General features: G+C 31.0%; 3 protein-coding genes across 9 annotated transcripts in view; 1 reads left to right on the forward strand and 2 right to left on the reverse strand.

Annotated features, from left to right (window-relative positions):
• LOC129805486 (transcription initiation factor TFIID subunit 9) lies at window positions 1–944 on the forward strand. Its single transcript, XM_055853435.1, has 2 exons — window positions 1–181; window positions 261–944. Exons 1-2 carry the CDS (start codon window positions 46–48, stop codon window positions 845–847), a joined length of 723 nt encoding a protein of 240 aa, XP_055709410.1. The 5' UTR covers window positions 1–45; the 3' UTR covers window positions 848–944.
• LOC129805382 (replication factor C subunit 4) lies at window positions 909–2,232 on the reverse strand. Its single transcript, XM_055853268.1, has 3 exons — window positions 2,030–2,232; window positions 1,698–1,973; window positions 909–1,636 (listed from the first exon to the last, which is right to left on the reverse strand). Exons 1-3 carry the CDS (start codon window positions 2,143–2,145, stop codon window positions 946–948), a joined length of 1,083 nt encoding a protein of 360 aa, XP_055709243.1. The 5' UTR covers window positions 2,146–2,232; the 3' UTR covers window positions 909–945.
• Window positions 2,233–7,353: 5,121 nt separating this feature from the next.
• The window catches only part of LOC129804912 (insulin-like growth factor 2 mRNA-binding protein 1), a 90,424-nt gene continuing 70,641 nt past the window's right edge, over window positions 7,354–27,136 (reverse strand). For all 7 annotated transcript variants that reach the window (XM_055852729.1, XM_055852697.1, XM_055852721.1 and 4 more), the window contains 3 exons: window positions 23,924–24,632; window positions 23,698–23,847; window positions 7,354–14,933 (listed from right to left, as the gene is read on the reverse strand). In XM_055852729.1, coding sequence (XP_055708704.1) covers window positions 14,721–14,933; window positions 23,698–23,847; window positions 23,924–24,632 — 1,072 coding nt within the window. In that variant the 3' untranslated portion in view covers window positions 7,354–14,720. The remainder of the gene's footprint in view (window positions 14,934–23,697; window positions 23,848–23,923; window positions 24,633–27,136) is intronic.

Raw genomic sequence — 27,136 nt, forward strand, 5'->3', positions numbered from 1 at the left:
CTCCGCAAGTAGTAGTCTATCGAGTTCTCTCTGGAAAATATCAGGATGTCGTCAAACAAGGCGATAAATAACGTTAAACACATCCCTAAGGATGCCCAGGTCATTATGTCGATACTCAAGGAGCTGGGTGTGACAGACTACGAGCCTCGGGTGATTAATCAGCTACTGGAATTTACATACAGTGAGTGAAATGGCTTTTGTAAACATCCTAACCTCAAAAGTTGTTTATGTTTTTTTCATAAAATTTTTATTTTTCCCAGGATATGTGACCTGCATCCTCGACGATGCGAAGATCTATGCAAATCATGCAAAGAAGAAGTTTATCGATCCGGAGGATGTCAAATTGGCATCGCAGATGGTACTGGATAAAACTTTTACCAGTCCACCGCCGAGGGATGTTCTGCTGGACTTGGCACGTAGCAAAAACACCGCTCCTCTGCCCCTGATCAAACCCCATTGTGGTTTGCGTCTACCTCCAGATCGCTACTGCCTGTCATCGTGCAACTACAAGCTGAAAGCGACGGCTCCCACAAAGAAAATCATCAAGCCTTCAATTGATTCACGACAGAATCCACCGAAGCCTCCGGGAAAAGTTGCAACTCCCACCAATATCACTGTGAAGCGTCCACCGTCAATTACCACAGTTCCCAAGACACAGGTGGTCACCACCATCCCCAAGCCCGTGTTCAAATTCAGCTCGGCAAAGCAAGTGACAAAGCCCAAACCTGGTCAGCAATCCATAATCATCTCGGATGATGCTGCAATGATCAAAGTCGAAGAGGAGGATTCCCTGGGAATGCCTACGAAGAGACGGAGAGAAGATGATGACTTCGAGGTCGTGCCCTAGATCTTTTTTTCTCTATCCAATTTTGAAGTCCCCAGAAATGGGGAAATCCCTTTCCGGAAACATTTTTTTTTGGCAAATAAAAACATTTTATTGACAATTCAGGGATTATTTTTGAATGCCAAAATGGCTGTACAACCCAGATCCATGATTTGGAGGTATTCCAGAGCTCCATTGAGCATCCGGAAGGAACATTCTGCAATCTTTTCTCCCAGGATGCATTTCTGCTTGTTACTGAGCTCTCTGTGATTGATGACAAAATCATTGAGTTGCTCAAGGAGTTGCCCAACACTGTAAGCCTCAAAAGAGAGATTCTCCACATACTTCTCCAATTTGGAGTAGTCCTGGGAGCGACAGATATCCAGAAACTCCTCCAAGAATTGCTGTGGAATAATTCCAGAGATCTCCAGGACATGTTCCTTGGTAATACTCTCCTCTGAAGTGCCAAAGAGCCGATGACTGGACTGAAGAACTGTTATGGCTCGCCGGAGATCACCTCCGGAACACTCAATAATCACTTCCAGAGCATCATCATCAACCTTCACTTTCTCCTCCTGGCAGATAAACTTCAAGCGTTCCACAATCTTATCATGACCTAAAGACTTAAACCGGAATTTTGTGCATCGGGAAGTGATTGGTTCGATGATCCTGGACACATAGTTGCAGACCAGACAGAATCTCGTTGTAGAACTCTCCTTCTCCATTGTCCGACGGAGAGCTGCCTGAGCAGCATGAGTCATGGAATCTGCTTCATCTAGAATGATAATCTTGAAGGGAGAACAAGGTTTCCCACTGGGGACAAAACAAAAAGCATAACCATCCGGACAAAATTCCCCTGACCAATTTTACTCACTCTGGCCGCACAGAGCTGCAAGTTAGTTGAGCGAAATTCTTCACTTTTGTCCTGATAACAGCTATTCCACGCTCATCCGATGCATTGAGCTCCAGGATGCGATCTTTGGAGAGATCTCCAAAAAGTTGACGAGCAGCTGCAAGGATCGTACTTGTCTTTCCCGTTCCGGGAGGGCCATAGAGAAGCAAATTTGGCAATTCACAACTCTCCAGAGATTGCTTAAGTACAGCCACAACTTCTCCCTGTTCCACCACATCATCCACAGTTCTGGGGCGACTGGAAATGAGATCAAATTTGAGCCTGACGCTCCTTAACCTCAAAATCAAACTCACTATTTCTCAACCCATGGCCGTGGAACTACTTTTCGCTCTTTTCCAGCACTTGTTGAAGCTTCACTGGGAACTTTGGGGAGTCCTGTAGTCTTTCCGGTTTTTAGAAAAGCGTGCATTTTGTAAAAATAGATAAAAACAGAAAACTCTCTTGAGAAGGCGCCGAAAAGTGTTTCGATTAATCGGAAGAATGATGGACGTGCCACGATTAATCGAGATTTCATTCGAAACCATGCAATTGTTTTTAATCCGAAACACTTTAAATGTAATTTTTTGAACAAAACGCTGCGAATCCTATTAATTGTTTATAAGAAACCCCCTTAGGTAGGCAAAGTTAATACACTGAGTAAAATTTTAATTCTAATCAGAAATATACTTTGTAAATTATTTAATATTAACAAGTCTGTATTTCTTTTATTTGTAAGAAATATTAAGTTATAAGAAATATTATTAATTGCTTGATAGAAGGTAAGTGTCAAATTTCGGCATAATTGCATGCAAACGCCAAAGTCGCAAGTTTGAAATGTAATATTTTTAATACAAATTGATTTTTTTATTACTTCTTCCACTTAAAAACCCGAGCCAAAAAATCACGTAAAATACCAAACTGGCATAAAATTCCAGTGCTGATATTATCAACAAAAAAGCAGTTTTTGAATAGTTTTTCATTCCGTAAGAACTCTACAGCAGCTCTAGAACTCATAAATTAATTTGCCATTAAATATTATCTCATTTTCTTCTTGTAATTTTTTATAAAAATTTTCTGAAAATTGACAAAAAATGCCAAAGTATATTTTTACATATTTTTGTAGCAAAAGTCAATTTCTATTGGTTTTCCATTTTCCTAACATTTGGTAAGGATTTTAGGACTCATATCAATTCCTGTAAAAGTTTCAAATTCTCATATATAATTTTCGCTTTTTTAAGAAAATTATATGTTCCAACAGGAATTCGAAAAAGAAAAACAAGGCATAACCAAATAAAGTGTCTCGATACGATTTATAAATTTAAAAATAATATTAATGTAATTTAAATGAAATATTTTTAATTTTCTATCAAAAGAATATTAATATTGACTTTGAGATTATTTAGGACAACTAAAGGACAACTAACTATTATGGCAACTAAAAGTGGAAAATGGTAAACAAAAAATTAAAATTGATAAGTACCGAAATATTATTATTAAAGAAAATATGATTAAGTTATGAACAGTTATTTTCAAATTTTGCTTATCAAAATGATTTTTTTTACTTACTAAAATTCAATTTTTACTTACCAAAAATGTTTAACCCATTTTAATATTCATTTTGTCTGCGTTTCCTTTTTAAATTTCAGTGTGCCTTTCGAAAATGTGATATTTTTCAATTAAGCTGGCTATACACTAGACAAAATTTATTGCAATATTTCTTTTCAATATCCAATATTGACAAGGATTGCCCCCACACTGCAAAGATTTATTGACATAAAAGTTTAATATTGAAGAAAATTATCCAGTGTGTAGGCAATATTGCAATATTTGTTTCAATATGGAGCATTTTTTTCAATATTTTATTTCATTATTTTTAATGGCTACGCACTAGGCCAAATAATGTCAATAAGAATTTTCAAAGTCACATTGAAGTAAAATTTCAAAGAAATTCTAAATATCAAATTGATTTGATATCCAATATTTTTAATGGTCAGGAATCTTCTTCGTGCAGAAAATCAAAGAACTGCTGGGATTTCCTTGTTCATGAATGAAAACACACCTAAGATCAAAATCCAAGTCAGCACACATCTCTTCCTGTTTCCTCCAGAAAATCCCAGATTCTCGAAATTTCGCTGTACATTTTGTCAAATCTCCCTATAAACCCAGCTTGGTTAGCACTTCTCACCTGCTTCCTCCAGGAAATCACAGTTCCTCTGGATATTTGTTGTGCACTTGGCCGAATACACCCAGAATACTCATGTTGGTCAGAAGATTTCTGTTGATTCCTCCAGGAAATCATAGATCTTCTGAGATTTTGTTGTGTATTTTATCAAATACGCACAGAATACTCATGTTGATTAGAATATTTCTCCTGGTTCCTCCAAGAAGTCACAGATCTTCTGGGATTTTCTTCTGTATTTTATCAAGAACACCCAAAATATCTAAGATGGTCAGAAGATTTCTCCTGGTTTCTCCAGCAAGTCACAGAAAATCTCAGAAGATCTGTGATTTTCTGGATAACCAGGAGAAATCTTCTGATCAACTTGGGTATTTTGGGTGTTCTTAGCAAAATACAGAAGAAAATCCCACAAGATCTGTGATTTCCTCGAGGAGCCAGGAGAAATCTTCTGATCAACTTAGGTATTTTGGGTGTTCTTGGCAAAATACAGAAGACAATCCAAGAAGTTCTGTGATTTCCTGAAGGACCAGGAGAAATCTTGTGACCAACATGATACATGAGTATTCCAAGCGTACTTGACAAAAGATACAACAAAATCTCAGAAGATCTGAGATTTTCTGGAGGAAGTAGGGGAGAAGTTCTGACAAAGATGGGTTTCTGGGAAGAATTTTGCAGGATATACAGCAGAATTCTCTGGTGCTGTCTACAATGATATTCTGAGATGTCTTGCTGTTCATAAACATGCTAATTCCAAGAGTTTTTCGATTTTTGAAAGGATCTGAATCTCTGACTAGAATGGTATTTTAAGAAGTCGTAATATTGAAGTTTTAATATTGAAGTCAATTTGATCAGTGTGTAGGCAAATATTGAAATATTGGTTTCAATATTCTCTTCAATATTGAAGTTGTATTTCAATGTCACTTTGAAATGTTATTATTGCAATAATTTCCTAGAGTGTAGACAGCTTTAGTATCAAATTTTCTATTATTCGGTTAAATGATGATTTTATTAAAATGTTTTTCAAAGTAGTTCTTCATGATGTGAAAAGAGAAATAATAATTCAGATTAAAACGCAATTGAAGTCGAGCGTTTTAACATGTGTCTGTCTTTCCAAATTTTATCTAAATTTTATTTTATTGATGTACAATAATTTTCTTAGTGATATTCTGATGTTCAGTAAAATTAAAAATTATTGAAAGAAATATTTTAATTATATTAAAAGCATAAAAAATATACTTTAACTTCCTTAAACTGTTCAAATGTTATGACCATTCTTTGTCAGTGGCGATAAAACAATATATTTAATTGAAATATTTTGATTAAAAAAAAATGGGTAAGCTAGTTCGGTAGAGAATGTTAACTTGTGGGGGAGGGTCACCGAAGATCGAAAGTCAATATCTCTTACCGTTTAGCAGCCAGGATGGTGAGAAGTTGAAAAAAATTCGATTGTGGAAATTGCTCTCTCTTGGAGTTCGAGTAGTTAAGAACAAAAATTTTCTCTTTGGTAAATGACTCACCAGAATCTGTTCTCAACTTAGCATGTTTCTTCAGTGGACCAGTAGAAGACCATCAAGCGAAAGAGGACATAAGAAGGACCAAAGGAGGGAGAAATAAAAAACACATCGCGTCAAAAAAAACTTCAAATTTATTCTGAAAGTAAGTTATGGACATCATTCATTTTTAATCTTTTCATCATTTTTTTTACCATTTAATATTAATTACTATTAGAATAATGTTGTGTGAAGTTTTTTGCTTTATCATATTTTTTTATGCTTTACTATTATTTTTTTTTCTTTCTCATATTACTATATTACTTGTAATTTTCTTTTTATCCCAAAAACACGAAAAAAGATACAAATTTTTAACTTTCAATTTTCATTTTTTTTTATCAAGAGTAGAATACACTTTTTTCCAAAGATTTCCAATTATTTTTTTTTGTTTGCTTCTTCAAGTATGTTTTTTTCTTTATTTATTTTTTTTTAATGTGAAATGTGGATAAGATTACTTGCATTATTTCGTTTTACACCATAACTATTTTTCCTTTTTTTATCTTTTATTTCATTAATTAATATTTAAATGTTAATTTTAATGTTTGAGGTAGTTTTTCACTTTAAATAATCATTAAAGATATTACATGCATTGTGCAAATTCTATTGTTTATCTTTCTTTTTTTTTAATTTTTTTTTCATCCAAAATTTTTCACGTTTTTTTTTTGCTGTGAAAACTGTGTCGTGAATTTTTATCTTCTTTTTATTCTTCAATTTTTAAGTAAGTTGTTTTTTGTTTCACATTGTTTTTTTTTACCAATTTTTATTTTTGCATTTATGTTCCTAATATTATATGATTTTTCTTTTTTCTTTTTTTTTTAATATTGTGTACGGTGTGTATTTTTCTGGTAGAAAAATCCAAATACAGTATAAATATATTATCAATCATTATTCTTATCATTATATTATTAATAAAAAATAAATATACATTACACAAAAAGATATTGTGAGGCAGTCAGTTGTTAAGTGTTGATTTTCTACGACTATTTTTTCGTCTATTTCTGATTTTATTATTCTCTTTTTTTCCATTTTCTTTTTCTATTTACCTGATGAGTCCCCAGTTTTTGGGAGGGATTTTTTGCGGTTATCATTTTGCAATCTCCAGGGATGTTATCACACAAGTCACTCACGGATCAGGAATATATACTATTATCACACAGGCAGATCAGCAAGGACTTGTGTATTAATTTCCCTGAATTGTCCGACAGTTATATCTTTGCCTTTTGAATTAAATTAAAAAAAAAACATTTATGTTTATACTGGAAAATTTTGAAAGAAATACGAGCCAGAAAGATAAAATTTGAAAAGAAAAAATATTATTTTGAAAAATAAAACTGTCTCACTGTAAATCGGTTCTTAAATTATCTGACTGTCCTTCATGCTTCACCTTTTATTTTATTTTTTTTTTTTTAATATGTTAAAAGTTTTTTCTCTATTTAACTCTATTTCCATTCATTTTTTGCTTCTCACTGTAATTACATAATTAACAATTAGTTTTTCCCTTTTTTATTTAAAATCCTCTCAGTTGTGTACTGTAAATAATAGTATTAAAATTCTTGATTTCTTTCATTACTCTTCTTTAAAAAAAAAACTCATTTTTAATCATCATACTTTAACAAAAGTGCGCTTCTGCACTTTTATTAACAGCTTGTTCTTCATTTTATTTCATTTTTTAAATAAGCATTTTTATTCGTTTTTTTTTCTTCATTTTATTTCTATTATTTAGTGAAAAATACATAAAGAAATTATTACTATTAAATATGTATATAATAAAAAAAATGCCACGACATTTTTAGTTGTAGTTCAGTCTCCTCAAGCCGTGGCATTAGCTTTAATATTTAATCATTACAAAAAAAGTATTTTTTTTCTCTTTATAAAACAAAAATCGGGAATAACGTCACAAATTATGATATTTCTTTTTTTTTAATTCTCAATCAATTTGCATAATATTGTTGCGTACTAAGCACGATTTTGCAGGAATCTCGCAGTTTTTTTTTTAAAGCATAATCCACATGTAATTGAATATTTCATCTCATGAAATATTTTATTCCTATCGCGTTCTCTGATTGGCTGCTTTAACTATTTCCAAAATCTAGCCAATTAGAAAACAGAATGAGACTAAAATATTTTACGAGATTAAAATGTTTAATTATATGTAATAAAAATGCTCAAAATAATTTCTTTCATATTCCCCATTTTTTTTTTCATTTATCTTCTCTACAAATGCAATCTTATACAAAAAGAATATGTTTACATAAAAACAAATAATACAATCCATCTACGCAAAGGTGTTATATCAAATTTGTGACGTTCAAAATTTAAAACAAATATAAAATCTATTATTTTTATAATCCATATTATTCAAAAATAATAACTAAATAGTAGTAATCATAAATGTGAAAAGTAGTTTATCCTTTTTTTTAACTTTCAATCATTTTTCAATGCATTGGTATTTTTTTCCTTTTTTGCATTTGGGGTTTTTTATCATGTAATATTTTGCGCAATTAAGAAAAAAAAGATTAAAAAGTGGATGCATTAATCATTGAAAGATTCTCAATCTGCTTGTTGTCTTCTGATCCACCTTCTTTTATGCTTTCAAAATCAAATAATTTTATAATAAAAACTTCTCTCATTTTTCTTTCTCTTTTTTCTTTAAATTTTACAATTGTAGTACTTTCTATGACAACTATTTTTTTGCTTATTTTTTCAAATTTCTTTTTAAGATAGATTTTGTGGTGAATTTTTCTTATGTTTAAAAATCCATTGTTTTTTTTTTAAAATATGCATTAATCGAAAGTTATGGTGAATACAATTCTAATTCTTACTTTTTTTTATTTCAAAATGTATTTTCTTTTTTATCAAGTTTTCTTTTATTTTGTTTTTTTTTTATATTCTGTTCAAAATGCAGTTGAACTCCAATTAAATTTGTCAATTTCATGTTTTTTTTTCATAAATCTTTTATAATTGTGATTTCATGTTTTTTTTTTAATTTTTTGAGAATAAGCAATTTTATAAGACCAATAGAATTCTCATGTTTAAATTAATACGCAAATTTTCTCAATTATTTGTTATTCAAATCTTACGTTTTTTTTTTGGTTCATTTATAAGTAGAATTTCCAGTTTGAATTTTCAATTGGATCATTTTTTTTTGTTTTCAAAAAATTTCAATGAATTTTTCTCTTTTTTCAAATGCATGAATGTATTTCAATGTCATTTTGTGTCTTAAATCGTCAGTTTTGGGTAAACCAGTTTTTTTCCGTCACTTTTATCCAATTTTTTGGGTTTTATTTATTTATTTTTTTTTAAACTTGTGAGTCGCTTTTCAATTAAGATTTATTTAAGCTCCGCACTATTTTTTTTCTTTGTCAGAATCGCCGTATTTTTTTATTTGGTTTTTGCCGTCGAAATGCTTAATTCTTAAATTTTTTTTTGATCAAGCCTGATAATTGTCAAAATTTTGGTAATTTTTTTTCTTAATCTGTATTGTGGGGAGTAAATGGTATTTTTTCACTTTGTTTTCTTCAATCATCTTTCTCGTGATAAAAGTATCTTTGCAAATGATGTTTTTTCTCCACTAAGAATATCATGTTTCTTTTTTTTGTACTCTTACGTTTGTACGCAGTTTAAATAGTTAATAGAAAATTTCTCTTCAACATTCTTTTCATCATCATATTTCTTTCATGTCCATCTCTTTGTCCCTTTTTTTTTGTACGTAAAAATCTTCTAAATATGTGATGAATTTGAAATTAAAAAAAAAATAGAGGGCAATTGCAAAAAAATGCATTCCCTCGTAAAAAAGATACGTTATTCAGACAACTTTGTGATATTCTTCTTTTTTTCTTTAATTAAAAAAAAAACATCTTTCCGTGCTTTATTTTTTTTCTCTTTACTTTCCGTCTTTCGTTAATCCTTCCTTTAAACGTTCATCTCAAAAAATACAATCTAAAAAAAAAGTTATATTTTATCTTTAATTTTTTTTTCCATTAAGATTAGAAAATAAAATGAATTTGGGATAAAAACGCTTGGCTAATTGTGTGGTCGTTGGTCAAGAGGTTGGAGGTTTTGTGGAAGAGCTTTACTTTCGGCATCTACGTCTTCCTTTCCAAAAAAAAATTCTTTTTCTTAAATTTTCTTCTTTTTCTACCTTTTTGTCATTCCATTTTCCGAGTGTGTTGATGTGGCAAATTTGTATATAATTTTTTTTCCTTTTTTTTCTTGAAAACTTTGGTATAAAGTCAATTTTCATTTGGATCAATTGTGTATCTTTTTTTTTGTATGTCCAAAATATTTTTTTTTGTTTAATAAATGTTTTTCAATTTAGAGAAAAATTAATAAATTTTGAAAAAAAATGCAAATAAAATGCTAATCTGAAATTTTGACTAAAATAAACAAAAGTTACATCCAAAAAAAATTTGAATAAATTAATAAAATAAAATTTTCTCAATAAAAAAAATTCATTTACATTAAAATAATATCAACAATTGATCCCGATTTAAAATCGAACCGCACGTATATTAGTTAAAATATAAGCCGCCTTAAAAAATATTCAAAGACTTTTTTTCATTTTTTTTCTTCACTTTTGTAAAAAATATTCCTCCTTTTCCACTTTCTCTCTTTAGTTTTTTTTTCTCTTTAAATACATTAAATGCCATATCACACAAACTTCCCCGTCTTGGCACAATTAATTAACGTTTTTAAAAAATTTTTATACACAATTTCCTTCTCATTTGTTTTTCACCATGTAATACAATCATTACAATTTTTATCAATATAAAAAATTTAATAAGTTCATTTTGTTACTTCCTTTACAATATTCAACGATATATAGCCTCTATAATTTAATTATAATTTTTAAAATTTATAAATGTCGATATATAAGCTAAATATCATTTGTCTTTCCCATTTAGGTTTTTATTAAATACCTTTTTTTTTACTCATAAAATTTTTCTTCTTGACCCCATTTTTTTCTACATCTTTGCAGAGATTTGATGTTAAATGACGATTTAATAAAAATCTAGTGGAAATCTTGATTCACTTTCACTTTTTTTTGTTATTATACTCTTTATACCCCCGACAATAAGTTATCAAAAATACATTATTTTTCTCTTATCTAGATATTATCGATATTTCTCGTTTTTTTCTTCACCGTCTTTTCTCCTTTCACCGCAAATAACAAATTTTTCTCCTTTCAAGATAATCTCTCCGTATTTTTTTTCATAATTTGACTTTTTTTTTTAATCTACTCAAAAACTTTTTGTTTTTTTTTCTTTATCTTCAATCATTCAATTTCTCACGTCTCTTTTTGTCAAAATCCAGGAAGATTTGTACTCATTTTCCATCCTCGCTCACCTATTCATTTTACTTCAATTCATTCCAAAAAATAATTATTATTCAATGTCAAATTATGGGCATTTTTTTTAATATTCTGCAAATTTACGAACGTAACCATGTAAAATATTCTCTAGTTGCCGTTTGGATGTTATAAAGCTAACTTCACCTCACAAGAAGAGGGGAAGGTGTCTCGACTCGAATAAAGGAGAAATGGTGTGTTGTACGAGATAATTGGTATTGTTCATGGCTAAATTTCCAATTATAACCAGACAATCGCCAAATTGTCAGACAACAATCAGTAGCCAATTTTGCCTGGTCACGCTCGTAAATTTGATTTCATCCCTTTCTTAGGATTGGTAATCATTTGGGGAGAATTCTTGCAAGAGTTATTTTGTTCTGGTTAAAGTCACATTTTTTTTTGAAAAAAATTTCCTCTCCATATTGATTTGGACACGGTTCTGGTAGCTGCTAAAAACTCATGGGCCGGCCTATAAATGTCTCCAAAAAGGTTTTTGTCAAATGTTTTGTCACTGGAATTCATCCTTTCTTTGAATTTACACGATGGTTTCTATCTTTGTGCGGTTTATATCCCTCTAATCAAATTTACTTTGATCAACTTGATATCAATGTTCGACGATTTGAAAATGTCTCAGTTGTGTTTTGTCAATAATTCTTTTATCCCTTTTATGCTTCTTTTTTTTGTTTATTAAATGTTCCACAAAAAAATTGTGTTCAGCATTTTGTTAAGCTTTTACCAAAAAAGCTATTTTTTTTTACTCAAGTTATGTCACTTAATGAATTAGGTGCGATAATTTTTGCTTGCTCAAGTGGATCTGTATTTACAAATTGGAATTTGGATCTCTTCAAGACACGATGCGAAAATGTGTTGAAACAAATAATTTTCAATGGAAAATTTGTCGTAGATTTATTTCTTTTGCCGAATTTTTGAACTTCGGTTTGTATTCGGACGATCTCGCTGGTGTTCGCCATTGCATCGGTTTCTCTTCGAGAGAATTCGTTGAGTGCATAAATGGCTAAACACAGTGAAAATGTAATTAATAAACAGCTAATCATAGGGCTACAATTATGTCCGGTATTCCGGGTATATTAAAAGGCGCTACAAGACGTAGTAAATATTACTACATCTTCTACTGTGGCGTCTTTGAAAAGCCCAAAAGCTTCATTTCAACAGCATTTTTAAGGAAATTGTTATTTCAACAATTCATTAGTGAAAATTGTAGTTTGATTCAATGTATTATTGAAAATTGTAGATTCAACAGTATTCTATAAAGAAAATTTGTTATTTCAACAATTTTCTAATAAAATTTGTAGGTTTAACAATTTTCCAATGAAAATGATTGTTTCAACAAAGTTGTCTTGAAGATGAATTTTTCCCTACAAATTCCATCAATTTTATTTAACTTGATTTCTGCTGTGTTTCATCCTTAATTCTCAATTTATTATTTGTTTTTTTTTATTTAGTGTCTATTCAACAACGGCAGATTTATCTATTCATCTATTTTCTTATTAGTTAGTTTAGTTTGTAAAAAAGTTGTAAGGGGTGATTGTGTGATTAAACAAAAAAAATATGTGTCTATGGACAATAAAAAAAGAAATAATGTAACAAAGTAATAAATTTGTAACTATTGTAACTATGTATTTTGATTTTGCTGCAAGGTACCTGGTTCTGTATTGATTACTATTGTATTTGTGGTTATGAGTTTCCTTATTATTTATCCATATTCAACTGTTTTATTTTTTTAACTTCCGTTTTTTTTATCTATCCTGTCAATTTGTTACTATTACGCTTTATTTATTTTTTCTTGTAAAAAAAAACTTGTATTGATTTACTTCTGTGTATAAATTGTAACAATAAATTTATAACACTGTTTATGTAAATATAAAATAATGCACATCAGATAAAAAATATTAGAGAAAAATATTTCGTTATCTTTTATGAGAGATTATTCACTATTTTTTCCATTTTTTCCTTAAATTTTCCTTCACATTACTATTTTTAAAGAGTTTATGTTTAAAGTTGGGTGAAAAAGTGCAAACTTTTACATATTTACTATTTAATGATTTATCTTTTTTTTATACCACGTAATGCCCATCGAATATGAATTTTTAAATATAATTTCTTATTTTGCTGTGATGGCTTTATCTATTTAGAGGATTTTTTCTTCAATTTTCTCGTAGTGTTTCTTTTATCGAAATGTTTTTTTTTTTTTAGCTTTTAATGCACTGCAATGAGGTATTCATTTTCGTCCGAACCTTAGAATTTTTCATCGATTGTGTGGAAATATGCCAAAGTACAATTTTTTTCATTCTATTGGGGATATGCTTGAATTAAGACCTCTTCTAAATTTCGAATTAGTTTCTTTTATAAAATAATTTAATTTCTGGACATAAAAAATATTAAACAAAAAAAGTCTTTTCAATAATAAAGGATTGAGATCAATTTTTCAAAACAAAAAAACATAAATATTAAAAAATCAAGCATATCCCCTTAATTTTCCTTCCATCAAGCTCCTTTATCCAAAAGAAAGTTCCTTTTTTAAACGGGTTTTGTGAATGTGGTTAAATGGATTGTTATTCCCGAAAAATTAAGGCATTAAGTTGATTTAGTTATTTCATTCAAAAAATCCTTCAAGAAAAACTATTGATTGTTATATTTGTTATATTGATTGTTCACTTTAATTGAGTTGATTTGTAAAAGAAAATAAATCTTTGTAAAATCAGTGAAATAGTTTCATTGTAAGTTGGAAACAACTCTCTTCTCCTTCCTTTTTTTTAAATTGATAGTATTTTTTTTTCTTTAATTATTCTTACTTCAGCACCGTTCTAAGGCAATCGATTGAAAAGAATCAACTAACTGCTTTTCATGTTTCTAATACAAACATTTTTCTTCTTCATATGAACTTTCCTTTTTTTTCTCCTTGTTCGCTCACTTCCTTATTAGTTTTTTTCATCATCTCATTCCCCTTATTAAGTTTTTTCTGTTTCCAAAAAAAAATCTCTAATCTCTCGTCATCACTCTTATAAATATTTATATATAATACAAATTTTTAATAGAAAAACGATTGGTTTTCCGTATAATTCTTAAATGCCTATCTCACTATCAATTACTAATTAGTTAATAAAAACTATTAATATTTATATACAGAGTGATCTTCTCAAGGATCTTAGTATTTTTATTTCTTTTTCTTCACTCACATTCTTTCCTACTATTTTTTCGTTCATTCTGTTGGTGAAATCTGTTTTTTTTTTTAAATCTTTTACCCTATTCTTCATTTTCATGCTTTTCTTTTAGTCTGTCTATGCTTCAATGGTGTTTGATGGTATATATAGTATTTCAACAAAAATATTCACTTAATAAATCAATAATATATTTAGTTCTGCTATTAATAATTCTATTATTTACACAGGAATGTACCCATAAATTTTTGTGGTGGATGGTGCAATATTTTTTTTTGTATGTTTCCTAGTTTTATTTTCTTACTATTCTTTCCAATTTCTTTTCTTTTGTTCTTACTATTCAGCCAGAATGCGATGAGTGGGGCATATTAAATTTTTGAATATTTAGCCAAAAAAAAAAAGAATTTCTGGATCTATGAGAGATTTTATAAAAATTTTGGGATTGGATTTGCAAAAAAAAATTTTTCTTCAAAAAAAGTGAGAAAAAAGATATTCGAGAAAATTGTTGGAAAAGCCCAAAAGCAATATCTCATCTATAATTATTTTAAAAGTTGTTTCGAAAATGAACTTCCGAGGGATGTTTTATGGTTTTTTTTTCTTAGTTTTGGATCCATGCCGTGCCAAAAGAATCTAATGCAAAATTTGGGATCTGAGGGGGCTTTTTTATCAGGGGGAGGGGGGGCTCAGAAAGGATGTGTATTTTGGGTCCGGGGATTTTTGCAGGTTGACTTACAGAAGGCCTCACGGAGACTACTGCTGAGAACTTGAGGACTGCTGTGGCTGTGGCGATGATTGCGATTGTTGCGCCTGAGGCTGAGGTGGTGTCTGCTGAGATGGTGATGTCTGGGCTGGAGGCTGTCCAGGTTGTGCTGGTGCCGCCTGATCCTTACCACTCTTTGACTTCTTACTCACTGGCGGTGGATTGGTTGTGAGCATCATTTGCCTAATGCGCCTTTGAGCCGACTGCAATTCCCAAAGAGAAAAAAAAATCAAAATTATTTTTAGACAAGAAAACTTCCCACAAGATGATTCACTGGCATCACGGAGAAAATTACTCTTGTTCACTGATCTTTTCTCATAATATGTGTAATTATTTGCGATAACGTTGGCAACTTTGTAGCCAGTTAAAAATAGAGCAATACACTTTATTGTTACACATTAATTTGCTCAAAGAGAGGATATGACTCTGCTCATGTTAGACTGATTTGATCACAGATTGGATAGTATAAATCTGCTTAGAGAGATGTTGGGCGATTTTGGTCAGTTTTGCTCAGCGGAATCTGGGGCAAAATGTGACAAAATAGATATTTGATTATTGCACGCATTTCAGTATACATAAGATTTACCGCTCTACAATTTTGCCGAAGATCATTTCCATTTCTCTCTATCCTAAAGTAAAATGCACGTTTTGGAGTATTTTCTAAAAGTCATGGTAATTCGGGTCGTTTTACTTAATTTTCATTAAATATAGAGAGAGAGATAGATAGATCATTTATTCATCACAATGTCTGAGAAGTATAAATTTATAAAGTTGCAAGAGTGTGTAGTGTTTTTTGCGGCCACCGCCGTCTTAGCGTTGATGGCCAACCTCCAGAGTGAAAACGGTGGAAAACTCTTTCACAGGTTGTATATGCCAATCATGCATCAAACATGAATAAAAAAAATCGTAATGTATACAAAATCTAACATACATTTTGCTCATTTTAATGAGCAAAAGGAAAAAAAAGGAAACAGAAAATGCTGCTCTGTACCATTTATACTCCTTTAAACATTGTGAGAGAAATTCAAAATGGCTAGCTCTGACTGAGCTGTAAGCCATTAGTGGGCAATGCCCAAAGGAAATAAAAAGTCGCCTGTCCTGTAGTTAAAATAAAAGAGAACTAAATATATCCCAGTAATTAGAAGAAATATTTAATTTATAGAAAACTTAGTCTAATTTTGTAGCAGACCTCTTTTTTCTATCTTAACGATAAATGTTTTCCCCGTTTTTCCAAAAGATTTTTTTTTAGCAAAAAAGAATTTCAGGAAGAGCAAGAATGTATCTTCGCCTTAATTTTGGGATGAAATACCTCGTTATTGGTTCAGAAAAGACAATAAGGCAAAGTGATTCTTGTCACTTTTTCCCCCATTGATCGATTTAAATAAGAAAAACTTTGTAAGAAACATCTTTTAGAAAAATGCTAATAAGCAAACGAATTTGTGTTCAGAAAATTCAAATTATTTTGAAAACACTCACTGGAATGCACAAATTTTGAAAAATAATTCGAAAAAAGGACTTTCTCTTATAAGAAAAATGTTTTAAAAATACCATTTGAATTTTCAATATTTTTCAAATTGTTTGTCTGAATTACTTAATACGTTAGTTGGCAGTTTAAAGGTATTTATAAAGAATATGTATTTTAAAAATTTACAGCGTCTATCTCTCTGTCTTCCTTGTTTCATTTTGTAACTAAACACAATAAATAAATTTGTAACTTGACAACTCTTGGTGTTAAATTTTTATAGTTCCTCAAATAAATTTGTAATTTGGTTTTATTGCAAACAAAGGTTTAATAGCCTTCAAATTTTGGACGTAAAAGTTTGTAGTTCATCAAAATTACAAATTATATTACTTTAGTCTCACTACTAGCCCTACTTAGTTGAACATTTTTAAGAGAAATTGGATAATTTCAGTATTTTTAGTACATCAATCATATTTCTTCAGAGTTAATTTCTTCATTAGAATATTATTTTGATGTTCAGAAATTACTGAAATATTGCTATGTCTCCCAAAAATATATATGATAGTTCCTTGCCCTTCGGGAATTCTTCCAATGTCTTTTTCACGTCATCTCGTTTGTCAAAGGTACATTTTTTGTTATTCTTTTGCATTGTATAATCTCTAGAGTATGTAAAAACTAAAAATTCATGGAAATTCGAAGAACGAAAAAGGTGGCCGGAATTTGGCACACTTACCCTAATCTAATAAACTTTAGTAAAGAAGTTTTATAATAAACCAAAATAAAAAAAATGACTGTTAAAATACAAAGTTTTTGACAAACTGTTTTATTCGAATCATTTTCTACATTCCACATTCGTAACTGTTTTATATCGGAATTATAAAACATGAACCCATTTTCTATAAACTTTTTAGTCTGAATAGGTTCTCCGGTTGTAAAGTTTAAAAGCTAACTTCTTCTTATGTTACTTGCTTACTAAAATTTCACAACTTAAGGGAACCAAGCTCTTTCTGAAACTTGTTTAGTTATTATGAATGCACCTCCCTTTCTGAGATAAAGTTTTTATTAATAATCAGACAAAGATCTTTCATTTTAAAGTATCAATTACATCTAAAAAAAAACGAAGATGAAATATAAACGTACAATAGCCAAGCAGGAAATGCAAAAGTTGCACTTATTCAAAATTTCTGTTATTTTTAAAAAAAAACTTGTAAGGACTTTTAAAAACCTTTTAAATTCTACATTTTTTACGGTGAGCTTATAATAAGGCATTATTACCATTAATCTCAGATTAGGAAATCGTTTTTTACAATACAGTCAAGTGTGCTAATCCAGGCGCTTCGCTATCTGGATCGTTTATGACTAATCCATTTAAAATAATATTTTTATTTTTATATCCGTACTATAGTCACTATAGTAACTAACTATTCAAGTTTGAGAAAAAGCAAAAATAATATTTTTATCCATTAAATAATTGAGTGTAATCGACTTATTCCAATTTTGTGTCAACTAGTTTCTTCACTAAAACTTTTCTAGCATTGATATTTTTGCTAATGACAGCTGGTTGATTGAAAACATTTATTGTTTTTTCCTTGTAAAAAAAAGTATTTTAAATCCAAATGTTTAATTAAAAGTGAATTTGCGAAAAGGAGACCCAGTTAGTGCAGGCTGACTTATTTCAGTATTATCATTATTTTATAAATTTTCTTTAATATTTTTGATAATTTCTTTTTATATTATGTTTCTGAATGAAACCGTGAATAATTCTATGGATTTAGAAGAAGTAAAAAAGAATTTCATCAGTTCAAAAACAAGCATTTAAGTAGCACTCTTCGGAAAACGATCCAGTTACCCCATCTTATTATAAATAACAACTTAAATATTTCAGATTTCTTTATATAATTAAGGTATTCTTTGGGATTAAGTTTAAGAGTTTAAAGATACTTTGAACCCAAAGTTATTTAACGCTAAATACGAACTGACAATTAAATGTTGATTCAAAGTTTAAATAATAATCTCAGAATTGAGGGAATAATCCAAGTTTAAAAGATGTATTTCGTCCTAGAATTGTCAATTTAGCCATAGTCTATAATAGTCAAAATTTGCAAAATTATAAAAGCATATTACGTATATTTTCTATTGACCGATTTTGAATATATGAAGCTAAAAATAATTATTTTACAAGATACTAAAGCTTTTCAACCATCAACACATTTTAAATTCATCAAACCGAAGACGCAAGGGGCGCATTATATAGTTATATGAGAGCATGTTGTAAAATGTCACAATTTGATACGACCGATAATGAGTATAAAAAAACGGTTTTCCAAAACTCCAAGTTGAATAACTTGGTAACTTATATTAGTATTTAATAAAATTTTAATATCATTTATTTGAAGTGAACAGGTGTATAAATCTGACCACAATTTTATTTAAAATAAAAAAGCTAAGAAAATAGAAAAACCTATTCCAACAAAAGTATAAACCTATGATCAAAGTTGCAGCCTCGTAAGTTTACAGACCAAATCTATTTCGAAACTATTATATAGTATTTGAATATTTGAACATGAAATGAAATTTTTAAAATATAAATATGAATACTTTATTCAGAGTCTTCCAAAACATAATGCACATTATCGCATATATTTCTCATTCAGACGTTTTCATTAAAAACGGTTTTAGAATAAATCAAAAGAATATGCGTTATAAGTCCCAGGATTAATAGGAAAAAAGAAGAATATTATAAAAATAAACATAAGACATTAAAATATTAACACGCTTAGGGGAAATTCAATAAAACACACATTAAAATAATGAGTTATTCGAAACTTGAGTCTTTCAAAGATAGCGCGCTTTCCACCACGTATTGAAGCATCTTGGAATACGATAAAGAAGATAGAAAGAACTTTGACATTGAACTTTAGAAACTTTGAAAATAGCACTATAATTGTTGACTTAACCATGTTTAAATTTTTAAAGAAATGATCTAATTGAAAATAAATTTTTGTACTCCATTTTAATCATTTTTTTGAAAAATTTTAAAAAACAATTAAAAAAATCGAAAAAATGTAGGATGTGAGTCATAGATGAATAAAAGCAACCCATTAATCGTAAACTCAATTATTTGTAAACGGATTTTATTAATTTTGTATTTAGTAGGAAGATGATGAAATAAATGAAAGAACATTTGAAGTAGCTTAAGTTACTGCACGTGACAGTAAAATCGTATTAGGTGAGATTCTTAACAATCTCACCTACTATAATCCTAACAAAATTTCATGTCGTCCGATCGACCTCAAACTTGGCCAAAATGTGTTTCAGCACTTCCTGATCACGAATATATATGTGGCTATTTTACGTTCCCGGCCGGCCGGCCGCTCTTTGGAGCTTAATAGCTCCTAAACTAAAAAAGATATCGACTTGAGGTTTTCGGCAAAGGTTATATATCGGGTGAAAATTGCAACTTGGTGCATTGACCCCCCACCCCCCACCCCTCCTTCCGCCATTTTGAAGACCCCCCTTTTTTTGTTTTCTCAATAGCTCCGTCCCTATGGCATCGAGCGGGCTCAAATTTTAGTATGTTATAGCTGGGCCTTAGAGCTTTCCATCAATACCAAACTTAAGGTCCCCCGACCCCCCTGACCCGAGCTATAAGGGTCCAAAAAAAATTTCTTAAAATGGCCATAACTCCGGTTCTAATTGTCAGAATTTAAAAAGTGAGGGCTTTTTGGAAAGCTCTCGTGAAATGCCACTTCCCCTTCTAACATCGCAAGTTCATAAAACCACCGCTAGGGGCGCTATTATTAAAAAGAAAATTTTTAAATCTTATAAGTTAAATAACTCAAAAATTCCATTGTGCATCGGGCTGAAATTTTAGTATGTTGTAGCCGTTGATTATACCTATCAAACAAAAAAAACCTTAAGTCGATCTAAAATCCCTGACCCGAGCTATAAGGGGTCAAAGTTCGAACATTGACCGGCCTCTATCTCCGGTTCTAACTAACATAGCGACCTAAATTTTACCTTTTTGGTTTCGTCTCGATGAGCACTTTCAGATGGAAGTTCAAAAAGTCACCACAGGTGGCGCTGTGATAGCGTCAAAATTCATCGAAATTCAAAGTCACTTTTCTTAAAAACGGCATTGTGCAAGTTAATGAAATTTTAGTATGTTGTAGTCCAGTCTAGGACGTTTCCAAAATGGTGCGTATAGTAAGGCCATGTAACTCCGACGATTGCAAAACTCGGATGCCGCGACCGATTTAACTCGGATACATCCACTTAAAATATAATTTATATTTTTATTTCTGTAATTAATTACTGAAGTATCATAATATAACTATTCTACTTTAAGAAAAACCAAAAATTATATTTTTATCGGTTTAATAAGTGGGTAAAAGAAATATTTTTTAAGCTCGGGTCAGCTGGGTTGTGTACTAAAAATTTAATTTCTGAGAAAATTTTGCTGTTGACAGCTCGTCGCTGGAAAAAGTTTAGTGTTTTTTTCTATATAATAAAACATTATTTGCAATCAAAATTATTAATAAAAGTTAGTGTAGTTATTGATCTACAAGGTGAGTAAGAGTTTATTGATAATATATTAATAATTCATACAGAAATAAGTGATTTTTGTGAATGTTTACATTTTGATGCAAGTCGGATGCGGTGAAAGTCAATGTTTTGGTTCAGAATTTGCATTGTTCAGGACTCTTTTTCTGTTTCAGATGCCAAAGGGAACAAAAGAAAAGACATATAAGGACAAGCCCTACTCTAAGGAAGGTCTTAGGAATGCCTTGCAGTGTGTACGAGATGGTTCTACCATAGCATATGCATCCAAAACATTCAATGTCCCAAGAACAACACTGCACAACAAATTGTCTGGCAGATACCCGGAAGAGTGCCCCAATGGCAGGCCAACAATTCTTTCAAAAGAACAGGAAAAAGAACTTGTCAAATGGATCCTGGGATGTGCGGATGGCTGGCATCCCATCGGGAAGGAACAAGTTCTGGACAGCGTTAAACTCATCTGTGAGGTCTACAAAATTCCAAACCATTTTACAGCTGGAAGACCCGGAGACGTTTAGTTCAGGAATTTTCTTAAGCGTCATCCAGAGCTCAGCATGCGCAAGCCAAAATCCTTCTCATTGGAAAGAGCTACTGTTACTGCTGAAGACCTCACGGAATGGTTTCAGAATTGTCTTGGATATTTCACAGAACACAACCTTCTGAGCATTTCACCAGACCGTGTTTTTAATTGCAACGAAAGTGCCTTCTTTTTGACACCGGAAGATGGAAATGTCCTGTCCAGGAGAGGTTCACGTGTAGTTCCATCTCTTAAAAATTCAGGACCGAAGCAATGTATCACAGTACTCTTCATGGTGTCAGCTACTGGCGAACTTGCTCCTCCAATGGCTGTTCATAAAACTGACATTACTCCAAAAATTGCCATTCACAACGCAGAAGGATGGAAAATGGAACGTCACCACAGAGTGGCTGGATGGATGGGCCACTTTTCTATGCTGGTCTTTATTTCCCGAAAATTGTTTTCCAACATTCAGAGGAGTCCATTATCAATAACCAGCACGATCAGGCCACCGACAATAATCCTTCAAATGATCCAGTCATCCCTGGAAACCAACTCTCTGCAACTTCTGAGACTCAACCGATCTTCGACACACTAAAACAATGCTATTTCTGGCCAGGAGAAATTCCAAAACGTCGTCAGAAGAAGAGGGTCAAAGCCAGCAATGTCAAACACCAGTATATTGTATCTTCCGAGGAAATTATCGCGGAACAGGAGGAAAAATTGAGGCAGGATTTACAAAAAAAGAAAGAAATTGCTGAACGGAAGTTGACCAGAGAGAGGAACAAAAAAATAAGGGCAGAAGAAAAGGAGATAAAACTAAAGGAGAAACACATGGTAAAGGAAAAGGCTCAAATGCCAATTGAAGCTGAAAAGAAAAAACGTGGAAGGAAGTCAGCCAAGAAAACCGAGGAAAAATCAAAGAATTGAGTGCAATCTTAAAATAAATAATAATATATATAATTAAATAATAAATTAATGAAATGAATTGATGGAATAAAACTCTAAAAAAATGTTTTTGAAATAATATTTTCTCATTTTTATGCATTAAACTTTTCCTTAAAATGAGCATCCGAGTTTCATCGAATTCAACGGAGTTACAAAAAAGCATCGCAGTAACATTCTTGCGCATATATTAATATTATCGTAATTTTATTAATTTTCATCAATATTATTGCTAAAATTCTATTTCTATTATGATTCTAAATTAAACAAAGAATAATTCTATTGATTTGGAATGGCGAAAAAAATATTTCATCAGTCCAAAAACAAGCATTAAAGTCGCACTCTATGAAAAGTATCCGGATTACCTCTCTTTACTATATGTGCGCTGTGTTTTCAATAGAACCGGAGATATGAGGGGTCAAAGTTCACGAAATTCAAAAAATCATATCTCCTTTTCTATGTGACCGATTTTGATGAATGAGGGCTTAAACGAAAGATCTCACCAAATGCTACAACTTTCTGGAATATTTAAACTTCGTGGGACCAACACCAGGGGCGCCACAGTCGAAAAACCAATTTCAATATCACATAACCTCAATTATCTCGACTGTCGCTGAACCGATTTTGATGATTACTTCGACATAATTGTAGACCACATTTGTCTCTACATTTCGTCCATACATCATTTTTCGATCAGACTACGCTATCACTCCGATTTTGCCGTTTAAGTGTGAAAAAATTGATTTTTCCAATAATAACGCTTTGAAATCACTCAGATGCCAATTTGACTGCCTCTACTCCACCAAGACACTTAAAATAGGGGTTTAAATGGAAAGTCCCGCAAAATACAACAATTCTTTGATATAGTTGAAGTTCAACAAATGACTACTTGGGGCACTCTGGATGAAAAAACGAGTTAAGAAACAAAAAACCTCGCTTATCTTGACTTCTGAGTAATCGATGAGTTCAAGTTCTACGGCAAAATTATAGAGAACATTCTGGTCTACATTTCACCCATATAACACTTTTCTGTCAGTTCATCCAAATCCTTGATATTTTGGTTTAAATACAAAATTTGCATAATTTCACGAATTTGATTTAAAATAACTGAATGGCGTCTCCCAACTTCAGCTCCAAGTCGAATTTGCATGCACTCCGAGTTAGCTCACGTTAAGAATCTCACCTACATAAGCCGGTTAGGATTATCTGTCCCTTTTAATTTCAATCTGCGCTAATTTGTTAATGTTAATCTTTAGTATCGCAATTATCAGGTTTTGTCTAGTCATATCCCTTCAAAAAAGTTTTTCCTCGAATTTCCCGCTCTTTCTTATAACAGATCATAATCTGCTTCCTGAGTATTTCTCAGTTCTTTGCAAAACATTTAATAAGAAGTACTTGAGACTTCTTAAGAATGAGAATTATTAAGTTTGGTGTTAACTAAGAGCCCTATGGCAAAAATGTGAATAAATTTGTTCTGGCTCACCTGAACACTAAAGAACGGACCAATGATGTGAACTGTAGTTTCTTCGTCTCCAGCAGGGGCACTTCCGTGCTCTGGCAATTTAATAACACTCCCTGTCACTCGTTGCAATTCTCGCACATTCTGACCACCCTTGCCGATGATGCGACCAACCTGAAAAGGGAATTTCCGGAAAGACCAATTACATCGGTGTTACCATCAACCACAGACCAATCAGCTTCATATTTACCTGTGTGCTGGCCACCATTATTTCCACAGTCAACCTCACATCATCAGTACCCGTAACGAAGCCCTCCTCACGCATTTTCTCAAAGATCAGGTACTGCGCCTTCCACTGAGCCTCGGGGGTCCCCACAATCGTCACCTTGCGCTCTGTCTGCTGGTCAGCCGGCTTATCAGCCTCCAGCGGTGCTATCTTCACGGATGCCCCCGAAAAACGAATAATGTTGCGAATATGCGATCCTTTGGTACCAATTATAGCTCCCACAGCATTATTGGGAATATATAAGTAAGTGGTCTCTTGTGTATCCGTGGATCCACCTGGCGCCAGGCCAGTGCCCGATGGTGGCTGGTACATGGGAAATCCTGGCCCGGGGAAAACACTGCGATTGTTAAAGCCCATCCCATTGCCTGTTGTCGACATCATTGCCATGGGGTGCAAGCCAGGGAACATAATACTCTGTGGGGCCATTGCTTGTAAATCATTCTCGTAACTTTGGCGCAATTTAGCACTTATTTGACTCTCAGCACGGGACATATTCTCAATTACACCCTTTACCGTGATTATGCGTTCCAGATTGAAACTATTTATGTCATTTATCGAACTGACCGTAATCTTCGTTTCAGTTTCTTGCATTATACGCTTTATCGTGTTGCCATTTTTCCCTATGATACGCCCAATTAAGTTATTGTGAGCAAGGATTTTTAAACAGATTTCACTGGAAGAAAAAGAAAAAATACCATATTGAAATTATCTAATAAAGCACATTTTGTAAAAGATTGAGTAGCAACCAGCAAGACAGGATTATTTTCAATTGACGCCTTAATCTTTTTTATAATTTTAAAAGACGGTAAGCTCTTTAACTTAGTCCATTTTGTAGAATTTTCTTATACATAGAAGAATTTCACTTTAGTAAGTCTTCTTCTTAGAAATTGCAGATTTTATGAAAGGGGCTTTCGTATATACTGATAAGTCATTCTTCATAAAAGTCTTAACTAATTTTATAATAATTTTTAAGTAAATTGTATTATTTTAAAACAACAAAGGCCCTCAAATTTTATCACTTTTTTTAAGTGATTGAAGTCAATAAAATATATTGAATTAAAAAAAAAATATGCATCCTAAAATCAATTAATAAAAAATTTATTCAAAGACAATAAAAGCAAAAAATCATTTTTTATATCTATTTATAGTAAAACATAACTTTATATGATCGTTAGATTTTCTCTTGGGTCTTCGGTGACCCAAATGTCCATAAATAGTTAAATTGTTGCCATGATAAGAAACCAATATGACTTGAAATCTTATTTTAAGAGATTTACCCGAATTCTTTTCGAATATAATTTAGTTGCTTGTATTAGGCAGTGTCGTATCAGTAACATTTTCCCATCAACAAAAGTATTGAATAATATAATTCTAACTAGAAATGACTAGAAATAAATTGCAATTATGAAAAAAATCAAAATATTTATAAAAATATATTAATTCTTATCAGGCGATACACAAAATGTAGGTGAAGTCGAGGCAAATGTGATAAATTGAAAATCATAGTTCGATAATTTTCAAATATGAAATGGACTGAGGATTTGAGGATTCAAAAACAGCGTTAATAAACTTTCCTAAAGAACCAAAGTTATAAGCGATTTTATAAAAGAATATGGAAAATTAAAAATATTGGCATTTGTAGCATTTATTTATTTTTTTTTCAAAATATATTCCATACAAGAGGTATCACTTATAAACAACTTTATTGTCCAAAATTTATGCTCTTATAAATATTTCCAAAATAATTTGGATTTCTTCAAAACGGACAATTGTTCGTCTTAGAATTTTCCTAAGAGTTTTCCCTTCAGATTTTTTTTAAATCTATAATGACAATTTGAAGTAAAAATTGCAGAAGTCAGTATTGTATGCACTAGATTTAGTTCGTTTCCAGTTCGTCTTTTCTGCTTTTTTCAAACCAATTAAAATATGTTAAAAACAGCTTTAAAAAATGACTTGAAAATCGCATTTCTCGTTAAAAGCTTCGACTTCCCGGGGGCAATTTTTGTACAAAATGCTTTTTTTAGAGAAAAATTCCCCTAACAATGTAAGCAGAAACGTTATTTTATTTAAAAAGAGATTTTTTGACGAAAATTTCTTCTAATAATGTGTTCATGTCTTAAGATAGAAAAATGATCTTTCGTTACATTTTAGAATACATTTTCTATAAAAAAAATTGTCAACTTTACTTATTCCATTTCCGACAGCTTTATAATGACTAGCGCACAATAACTTTTGTTTTTAAACATGTTTTCAAAATTTCCCATGAGAATGAGCGAGATGACTATAGATCTAGATCTCACTCACTCTCATTGAAATGTCAAAAACATGTTTACTAAACAAAAGTTATTGATCGTTGGGCATAAAGCAAATAAAGTATTATAAATTACCTCATCCTTGTCAATATTTACCACAGTAATTTTAGGAACTTTCACAAATCAACTTATAGATAATTACTCGTAAAGTACATTTCTATTACACACAGAAGACAATTGTTTTTCGTAAAGTTGTAGAGCGGTAAATTTTTATAAAAATATTCTTATTAGAAATCTTTCAGGTCTTTGGAAAACTCGTAAAAAATCCAATTCAGTCACATTTTGCCTTAAGTTTTTCTATTATCAGTGTCAAACAAGGTTTAAAAAGGTCTAAGAAACATATTGCAATGTAAAATTTTGTCACTTACGACACCTTGGAAATTTATTAAATTGTAATTTTTTTTTTATTTTAAAATAGAAAACGCTGATAATATTATATATAAATTAATGTTTTTTTTTTCTTAAAATAAAATAAAATACATTTAAAAACAATTGAATTTCTAGATATTTTGAAAATTCTTGGACTTTTATGAAATATTCAAAATATTTTTGTATAATAATTTATTTAAACATAGAACGGTAAATAAAACAGGTCAATTTCAAATATTTGGCTATAGGGGAAATGCTCATAATTTTGTCCAGTGTCTTATTTTGGACACTTTGAGGATAACATTGGACACTAAAAATAAATTGATTAAAATGATGGATTTTTATTCCAATATTTGATGAATAATGAATTCTATCTAAATATTTGTTCTTTTTGGAAGATTTTAACACTAAATACGTTAAATTTTGAATATGATTTAAGTTGAAATTGCTTTGTTGAAAATTCAGTGTGAGCAATTGCTTACGAGAAATATGACAG

This window comes from Phlebotomus papatasi, chromosome 1, assembly GCF_024763615.1.
Source record: "Phlebotomus papatasi isolate M1 chromosome 1, Ppap_2.1, whole genome shotgun sequence".
Lineage (NCBI taxonomy): Eukaryota > Metazoa > Arthropoda > Insecta > Diptera > Psychodidae > Phlebotomus > Phlebotomus papatasi.